The sequence below is a fragment of the Branchiostoma belcheri genome, unplaced genomic scaffold, assembly GCF_001625305.1.
Source record: "Branchiostoma belcheri isolate BF01 breed outbred unplaced genomic scaffold, Haploidv18h27 scaffold44, whole genome shotgun sequence".
NCBI lineage: Eukaryota > Metazoa > Chordata > Leptocardii > Amphioxiformes > Branchiostomatidae > Branchiostoma > Branchiostoma belcheri.
In genome coordinates, this window is record NW_017804065.1 from 2463864 (window position 1) to 2473260 (window position 9397).

Here is a 9397-nt window from a genome sequence, read left to right on the forward strand (position 1 = left end):
CCCGCCCGCCATTATAAACATCCTCTGTAATTACGTACGCCCCTGCGTCACCTACGGTCATTTGTTATCCCTTATATTTCCCAGAAGTTTTGGGCATACTAGTACTCACTCACGTACTCATTCACAATCCAGGATTTGATATACTGGTATAGTTATATGCCGAAAAGGTCACAACCAAAAAGGTATATTTTTCACACAAAGTTACTCAAACACCTGCTAAAAATGCCTACAAGCAACAAGGAACCTCCTTGCTACCTGTAAAAGCTAGAAACTCCACCAAAAGCACATTTTTGTCCTATAGTCTTTTTAAATATGCTTCTTGTTATATAGCAGATGTAATTTTTCTGGTGTTTTGAAATTCAGCGAACAGGATATTCTCAGATTATTATCAGATTATAAGCTGCACTGAAGATATGACCTGCAACAAGTGCAAGCCTTGAAGGGCTAAAATTTTCCAGTCAAAATACTTTTCCTGCATACCTGCATCAGTGACATATTGAAAATTACCTGCACCACAAAATTGGAGAACTTAGGAAGTATGGGTCATACTAAATTTGTTAAAAAACAATTGCTATCATTTTGATATTGTACATAAGCACACAATATATACCTGCACAGCCCCAATTTTACCTGTGCCTAACCTACATATGCAGGTGGTACGGTATTTCCAGCCCTAGCTTCATTTACAAACTACTAGTAGTAAGTAAGATATCATGCTGCAACGACATTACCCTACAGTATGGGACAATATTGTCTAATATCCTCAGGGGTTGGGATAACAGGCTTATGTCCCAGTGAACAGCTGCCCAATTTTCTCCATTTGTGAGGGATTTGGTCACAGTAACATTACCCTAGGTAGTCCCCGGAGCCTGGGGGAATTCCTGGCAAGGTTTGTCTGGCTCAAACACCTGTGGTGCAGGCAACGTGTTTGAAGTAGAGGTTGTATATGTGTAGCATTTTGGGGGGCAACCAGATTTTTGTTTTGAGGCTACAAAGTTGGATTAATTTGTAACGCAAAACTACCAAAGTTTGTCAATAATTTTTAAAATGTTTGGACACCATGTCTTACAATCATTCTCAATTTCTGTAAAAAAAGTGACATCACAATGCACTTTTCAAAAGTAGGCACTTCTTTTTTTCCTATACCAGTATACATGATGCGTACACAAATCTGGATGTGATTTTTTTGTGAGATGAGATGATCATGATATCATACAACTACTTAGTTTGAGAAGTTGACCTGACTGAAAGTTCTAGAGTTAGACAACTTTTTTTCCTGAATAGTTTCATCAGGTTGGTAAGACACTGAGTAAAGAGACTCACTTACACAACCAAGACGGTCACTGAAATGTCGGCTGAATAAAAGACTTGGTTGTGTAAAAAGAGTCTCTTTACTTAGACGACTTTTTCTTTGCACAAGTTTACAAAATTCGCAAGCATGGCTAGAAAAGTACATAATCACTGACCAAGGTGATGCCTTCATGACCAGCCATTCCCAGACTCTACATAAGATGCGTGGCTCATCCCTACCCAATCCTGTATCACTGACTTGTCTCACGCCCCTCCCCTATAAGTACCCGTTACCTGATCTCCTTTGTTACCGACATTGTTTGGCCAGGAATTCTGCTTAATGCAAAACTGGTGCCTGTCGTGACACAACAAGGCCAGACACTCCACCTATTCAGTCAGCATGCCTGCGTCTTTTAGGGATAAACCGCTAAATTATCGCTATATTTTTCCTTCCGAAGGAAAAATCTGGTCCCAATTTGCAGAGGAAATATCGCGCGGACGGCGTGCATGTTTGCAAAGTTGATTCTGGGAGAGTCTGGGAGAGGTTGTGTTGATTCTGGCGTGGGTCACGGCTTGCAGAACATTTTGCCAGACTGCCTGTGATTGTCATGGTGCTTTGAACCGACTTCATTTGGGGTCAGACTGGCTTTTTGAATACCAGGCAAAGCAGGGGATCATCCTATTTATTAAAGCTGGCAGAAAACATTTATAAATGCGGCCCAGCCCACATAGCAGTCTGCTGCTGAAGTGTTGTAGGGCTTTTCTGTTCAGTTTTAACCTTCACCTTGCTAAGGTAGCCCTTTGGTACCACATCTCTATCAATTATTGGGGTAGGCAGCAGGGAAAAAGTTAAAACATGAGAGTTCTATCTATGACAACTAACGTCACAACCCAGATTTAGTGTGTCACATTTAACTTTCTCTCTGGCAAGATTTTTGCATTGTACTTCAACTGTGCAAAATGGGATGGATTGCTAGAGTTCCTTTACATCAAATTTCAGCTAAAAATTGAGGTATAAACATTTTAAATCCAGGACTTTAAGGTCCTTACAGCTAAGAAAATGGAGGTTTGAATTATCAGACACTGGGTACTTTTGCATTTCATTAAATCTACAGTATTAACTACTAGTATAATATATAAACAGCTCAATGGTTTGATAAATGGTGGTATGAACAGGTATGCAGGAAATGCACCTTTGTTTACTCAGTACAGTGTACACAATGTTATCATACAACAGGCCCTTTCTTTTTTCAATAGTTCACAAATTATTTATAAGTGTGCGGCCTTCAGATCTACATGTAGCCATGTGTCTGTGGGGAACAGAACTTCTGAAGGCTTTACTAAAGTGTACACAATAACGGGCCATTTCAAATTGGTTACTAGTATTATAAAGGGGCCTGTATGCCCTTTTTTTCGTAAGGCGACTATTATCAGGCCTTTTTAGTCTTCGTACTCCGTAGGTAACCTCCACCCAAAAAATCAATGTAATTCGTAATAGAACATTAACTGCAAAGCATAAAGTCATAATCAGCTCTCTGAGACTTTAACGTAATTTGTAATAGGCAGTGAAAATTTTGCGTAATTTGTAATCACGACCCCCCCCCATGCAGACCCTCTTGTAACGATGGGGGGGGGGGAGATGCACAATTAAGGGAAGGGCTGTTGGAGAGTCAATACTTTAAAAATTAAAAGCTATTTTCAAATTCACAATTCAGAGTCTGTCAGCTGTACTTTACCTTAAAGCAACTGATAGAAACTGAAACATTTCTATAAATAGTATGGAAAGAAGCTGATATAGATAGTATCTAAGATGTAATTTATGTCAAACTTTATGTGCGCTCCAACTCTTAATAGCCTGGGTGCCAGCCGCCTGGCCACCCAGTGACATTAGGAGCCGGCAGCCGAAACTACAGAGGATGGCACCAGGCAGGGTTCCAGGCTAAAGAATATGCCAGATGTTTGTTTGTAAACCACCTTTAAAGGTGTAACACACCAGTTTCGTACATGTAAGTACAAGCTGCGTAAGACCGGACTGTAAGGTTTGAACCACTCACACCAGGAAGGTCCCCTACTCTTTTCGATAAGTGCGATGGGTTCTTTAACATGTGTGGGGTGTGGCTCTCCCCAAATACGGGACTCCATTTAACGTCCTATCCAAGGGACGTCCCTAACCGAAGCTATATGTAGGTACTCATTTACACCTGAGTAAAGTGAGGAAAGTCGTGTTAAGTGCCTTTCCCAAGGGCACAAGATCGGTTGCTTCGGGCAGGATTCGAACCTGGGACCTCTTGGGTCTGAGACGAACACTCTACCGTTACGCCACACGACCCCACTTGATGATGATGTACTGAGATAAGATACATGATAATGATGACTGTACAAAGTAGATCTTAAACACTGACCTTGATGCCGTCGCGTTCTCTGGTCAGGACCATGTCAGTGCCATCCAGCAGGCAAATCTGCACCTGGATGTCCTTGTCTCCTCCGAGGCATCCGCAAAGATCCATCTCCAATCCTAGTACTAGTACACCTGGGGCCAGGCGTTACGTCCTCTCTGTGTACACCAAACTCGAATCCTCCACAGCAAAGTGTCCTCCCTTCATCTAAACCACCAACTCTCAACCACCACTGGAGTTGTCTTCACTAAAAATTATGGTTGGAGTACCACGTTGTTCTTCTGCATTCAGTAGTCTAAACCAGCCACAAGTGTCTGTTGAACACCACGTAAGGCACGTAGAAAGTCCAGCTTTCAATGATGCATAGCTTGAGTAGAAATACTATCTTCCTGTGACTATCTTCGTTCGAAAAGTAGTGTTGTTGACTAAAGCTTATAATTTTTCAGAACATCCAAGCCTTGAAAAAAAATCATACAGTTACTATGCTAAGAAAATGTCACAGGAACGTATTGGCCCGGGTTTGGGTGTAGCATACAGAAAGTGTACGTTGTTTCTTTCGCTTGCTCCCTCACTCAACTCGCCGGCAGCCTGCCAGGTTTGGAAACGGTCCCAAAAGCAGCTCGCATCGTGAATGTGATGTTGTCACTAGCAGCAACGATACGATCGCGGCGACAATTTGCAGCTTGTCGAGGAAGCTTGGAAGCCAGCAGGGGGACCACACCAACCAACCGGCCGGGGCCTACCAGCATTCCGCCCCGCCAAATAGACACATGCCGGGGTCCACACACAGAGTAGATGTCAGCAGGGAGCGAAACACAAACACGAATGACACCCAATATTGCGAGGTAAACCGGCTGGGAGGAGGTCAGGCCTAGCGTAACCTGGCGGTACGTTTGGGAAATCGACAACTTTCAATCAGCTTATTAGCTTTGGGCGAGTCCACTTGTTTTTAAACAACAATGCTCATATCCCTTTCCAAGCCAATCCTAGAAAATCTATAAATTTGTAAAGAATAAAATATTGAATGATTTTTTTAAAGATATATGGCCGAGAAATTAAAATTAATCATTTTTAGGAATGTTATTTGGGATTTATATTTAACACCCCTAATTTTTAGTGGTCTAGTCAGGTAAGGGTAAGAAAGTGTCACCGCGCATGCCTTTTGGGTCCAATATCCGGGGTCTTTCTCTTCGACTCGAATCTGCTCAAAATGGTGGGTTTTGATCCTCAGAGTTGGGATATCTTAGGAATCGTCTTGCATCCGCCACTTTTGCGAACTTTTTGTCGCCATCTCAAGCTCTCTGATGACAGATAACAACATGAGCTATCTCACCACCGTGTTATTTTGTCACCATTCATCTATTTCTGCCGAAAAATGAGTCATATTTGTGGTGAAGGACCCACAAAATTTGTGCCTACGTCTTTTTCGCACGTTTTTTCTACCTTCTCGTTTATTTCATGCCTTTTGCTTTCGCAATTCGGATATATTTTGTGTAGTGGGAAGTACCTAAGTGTGTTACTTATTCATGAAACGTTGGAAACCACACGTGGGGTTACATGTACTAGTAGCTTCAAAGACAGACGCAGAACTAAACTTTGTTTCCTTACCGCCCCCCTCCCCTATTATTTCCTACCATATCTACGTGTAGGCGGACGAACAAGCTGCCCTGAAGAAGAAGCGTACCTTCAGGAAGTACACCTACCGAGGTGTGGACCTGGACCAGCTTCTGGACATGTCCAGGTAGGTACTGTAGTACAAGACTGAAGAAGCCAGGTCTTGATCGAAGAAAATTATGTTGTCATATGTAGTGATGCATACCTAAACCCAATTTTAGGTTCAGGTCCGGATTGAAGTCCAGAGGTTTAGGTTCAGTTCCGGACTTGTAAGTCTGGACCTAACCCATGGCATATACAAAATTGCATATGTTGGCAACCTTGCAATGTTGTCTGGGTGAAACTTTGGCCACATAACATGGAGGCCGGTACTTGACGATGCCCGATGGCAATGTTTTCTTCATTTTGCAGCAAAGATTTTGCAATCTACGGAAGGTTTTAGGTGGTTTGGAAAGAAAAGGGGTATGTGAAAGGGTCTTTAATGGTAATAAGTCCGGACTCGGTTCTTGACTTTTAGGTTTTTTTTGGACTTGAACCTAAACATTCTTACAAGTCCGGATCCAAGTCCAGTGAACCGGTATGCATCACTAGTCATATGATATACTACATCCCGGAATAAATACGTAGTTGCCATGTGTTCATATACTTTATTTCAGCTATGCTAAGGGACATACAAACAACCATAAAGAGAGACATCCTTCTTTGATTCAAATATGTCAAATAAAACATTTCACTTCTGGTGTGTACATGTACGTGTCTTAACAGTTTTCATAATATTAAAAAGAAATTTATGCATGATGTGATGCTGTCATGTTTAGGTCTAGCTTTGGCTGTCAGTGTTCAAAATACCTGTCTGTAATATAGATTTTCAAGATTGCAGAAGAAAAATTTATACAATCTGCAATTTTGCAGAAGGAAAAATAGGCCTGGCGTCAGAATCCAGATTTCAATTTGGTTTTCAATTTAGCAATCTAGAACTCCTGTTCTGAAATAACAGACATCAACAAATGAGGTCATTGGCCAGGTTAGAGGTCAGTGTTTGGAATGGAAGAAGAGGAAATTTAGCTTAAACAATGTTTTCCTTGGTAAACATAAAAAAATGTTTTGTTTTCCCTGTCCTGTCACACCTCAGTGAGCAGCTGATGGAGATGATGAAGGCGCGCCCCCGCCGGCGGTTCTCCCGCGGCCTGAAGAGGAAACATCTCGCTCTCATCAAGAAGCTGCGCAAGGCCAAGAAGGAGTGCCCCGCCCTGGAGAAACCCGAGGTGGTGAAGACGCACCTGAGGAACACTGTCATCGTTCCCGAGATGATCGGCAGCATCGTGGCCGTCTACAACGGCAAGACCTTCAACCAGGTGGAAGTTAAGGTGAGAGAAAGATAAAAGTACTGTAATTCCAGATTTTTTCCACTGTACTTTTGTGTCCACTATTTTCACGGTCACTTCTGTACCATGAACTTATCATTACAGCTAACAAATAATGTCTTTCACCCTTTCACAAGTTCCGTGAGACGGTGAGCACCTCCATTTTTCTCAGACCGTGAAATTTGTTTCTGTGAACACAAAATGAATTAAAGTATTTCGTTGAATTAGAAAAAAGGAAGTTTTCAGGACAGAAAGTCCTGCCAAGGAAGTGAAGATTGGGATTAAGTTATGGTGTTGAAAGTGGCATGCTCCCCCAGGTAAATTTTAGAGTCTTCGCCCTCTGAAACACTATTTCCTGCATTTTGAGGTGTAAATGTTCCTAGTAAGCGTAGTCTTACGACACCTCTTTCCAGATGCTTACAGGCCAATTTCTGTCCCCCAAATATGACAAATTTTGATACGGTCATGAGCCAAATTTGGAAGACTGGTCCATAGCTATGATGAAAGTGCAGGGGTCCTGAAATCAGCTGGTGTGTGAGCTGAGCCCCCCTGGCGACCCCTGACCCCACAGCTGCATGTGGCGGCACATGGGGCAGGGAGCCAGCTGGGGTGATCCTGCATGGGTCTGAGCAAATCAACTGTGAACACCGAGGCATTTAAACAGCTCTGGAGCAAATCAACACTTAGTTTTAGGCATTTAACAAGTAAAATCTTACTTTTATACCCCCAGGCTTTTTATTGTATATTTTTATATAGGGTTTTAAACAAAGAATTTATCGAGACCGAACACCCCTCTGTGTGAGGGGTCATATACGTGGACCAGACCGAGAATAGCTTAAACACGCCACAGGTCAACGGTCGCGACCACTTTCACGCTCAAAGGGGTGTTTTGGGGCCACCAAGAGGCATCATTTTCACACCCGAAAACACATATACAATAAAAACGTAAGAACGTGCATCATCTGCAGCCCAATAGCAAACCATATACCGAGTCTCAAAAGAATCCGTCCACGCAAACGCGAGAAACAGCTGCGAACATGAAAATCTCAATCTCTTACAAAGCCCTTCTGCGGAAGGATGTCTCCTTCCCCGTAGGCAACAATTACAGCTCAGATGTAAACACCAGTGCTTCAGTTTGGCGGTCAGAAAGGTTACACTGAGAGTGTGTTTTTTTTTGCATTTCAAGTTTTTATGTTAGGCAGCTTAGGCGAAAACTTGATGCAAGGTGTGCAAAAAAACATGCCAGAGTAGAACACTGCTAGCTTCAAACATGAACAACTTTGTTAGGCAGTAGAATGTAGTAAGCCAGAAGACCAGTTCGATTGAGAAATTGTTTGGTATGTGTATAACAGTGTATTGGTATATTCAATAATAATTGCTTGGGTGTCAACATAATATGCTGTCAGTGCAGTTGAATTTGATGCGTGTACATGTTAAACATATAACCCAGTTACTGAGATGTTTGTGTTTTTATTGTTGTTTACAGCCTGAGATGATTGGGCACTACCTGGGGGAGTTCTCCATCACATACAAGCCGGTGAAGCACGGCAGACCTGGTATCGGTGCCACCCACTCCTCACGGTTCATCCCGCTCAAGTAGACACCATGGGGCCATAGCATAGTTACCAACAATAAAAACTGAAAATATCACACACTTGCTACTTCTTCTGTCTTCTCTGGGTTTGTTTTGTTTTGCTGTAAGGCCATGTTGATTTGATTATATGGATGACATCCGCGCGCGAATGAATTTTAGTCCATTTCCAAAAAAAGTTCTCAACCATATTGTAAATCGTACTAAAGAGTTGCAAATTGAGCAAATATATACCGTAACTTGTAAAAAATTTTTGAAAACGATACCAATATCGTAGTAGGCAAAATCAAATGAAAAAGACGAAAATGTAAAGAAATGAATTTGAAGAGTAGATTATTCGCATACCACATTGTGCCATTTGTTCAACCTTAATGACCACGTAGATTTCATAATGAAAGCAACTTTTTTTATTCGCACACTTGCATCAGTTTTGGGGTTCCCAGAGGATGTCATCCATATAATCAAATCAATAACTGATAAACTACCTTAGGCATAACATGTAAACATGCTGAAGGTGTGGCTCTCCTCAAACCACATCACATGTGCACAGGATGTCCCCAACAGAAACTTGTTTTTAAAAGAGCATTATGTACAGGCATTTATGATCATGACTTGCAATGTCGTTCGTCAGCAAACTGATAGGGGGCTCTTCAAAATGGTCATAGTACAGATGGAGGTGTGTAGAAATGTTGTAGAGTGTTGGGTTTGGGTATGTCTGCTTGTACTCTAGTTAGCACATTAACCCTATCTAGACCGGGCTTTTTTGGGCTTGGTGGGACGGGGGGGCTCATTCGGCCCCCCCCTCAGAACTCGAGAACGGTATATCGTAGGACCACCAAATTTTCAGAGGATGATGTACTAGTAAAAATTTATCATACGTACAATTTTTATGTCGTTTTATTGGCCAAAACCGTCTAGATAGGTTATTCCCTGAAAACTAAACAGTATACGACATAACTTTACCAAAAGTGTTTATGACAGAATATTAGGGTGTACTAAGTCTTATGTTGCCCATAGCATAAAATCCTGGGAAAGGACAGTAGGAAACAAGCTGATGCAATGAGACAACGTTTTATTGCTTGTATGAAGCAAATATAAATTCCACAAGTAGAAAGTTACTTTCATACATGGAATAAGTTCCA

General features: G+C 41.9%; 2 protein-coding genes across 4 annotated transcripts in view; one reads left to right on the top strand and one right to left on the bottom strand.

Annotated features, from left to right (window-relative positions):
* Nucleotides 1-4075, bottom strand: part of LOC109478590 (band 4.1-like protein 4) — a 41018-nt gene extending 36943 nt beyond the window's left edge. For all 3 annotated transcript variants that reach the window (XM_019780256.1, XM_019780257.1, XM_019780255.1), the window contains exon 1: nt 3693-4075. In XM_019780256.1, coding sequence (XP_019635815.1) covers nt 3693-3797 — 105 coding nt within the window. In that variant the 5' untranslated portion in view covers nt 3798-4075. The remainder of the gene's footprint in view (nt 1-3692) is intronic.
* A 757-nt stretch (nt 4076-4832) lies between these two features.
* LOC109478598 (40S ribosomal protein S15-like) lies at nt 4833-8318 on the top strand. Its single transcript, XM_019780268.1, has 4 exons — nt 4833-4899; nt 5336-5427; nt 6433-6667; nt 8151-8318. The coding sequence occupies exons 1-4, from the start codon at nt 4897-4899 to the stop codon at nt 8262-8264; spliced, it is 444 nt and encodes a 147-aa protein (XP_019635827.1). The 5' UTR covers nt 4833-4896; the 3' UTR covers nt 8265-8318.
* The last annotated feature ends 1079 nt before the right edge of the window (nt 8319-9397 follow it).

Excerpts from the sequence above, each read along its gene's own strand:
- LOC109478598 (XM_019780268.1), top strand. Across the intron at positions 5,428-6,432 it reads CAGCTTCTGGACATGTCCAG|TGAGCAGCTGATGGAGATGA; the intron begins GTAGGTACTGTA and ends GTCACACCTCAG. Across the intron at positions 6,668-8,150 it reads TCAACCAGGTGGAAGTTAAG|CCTGAGATGATTGGGCACTA; the intron begins GTGAGAGAAAGA and ends TGTTGTTTACAG.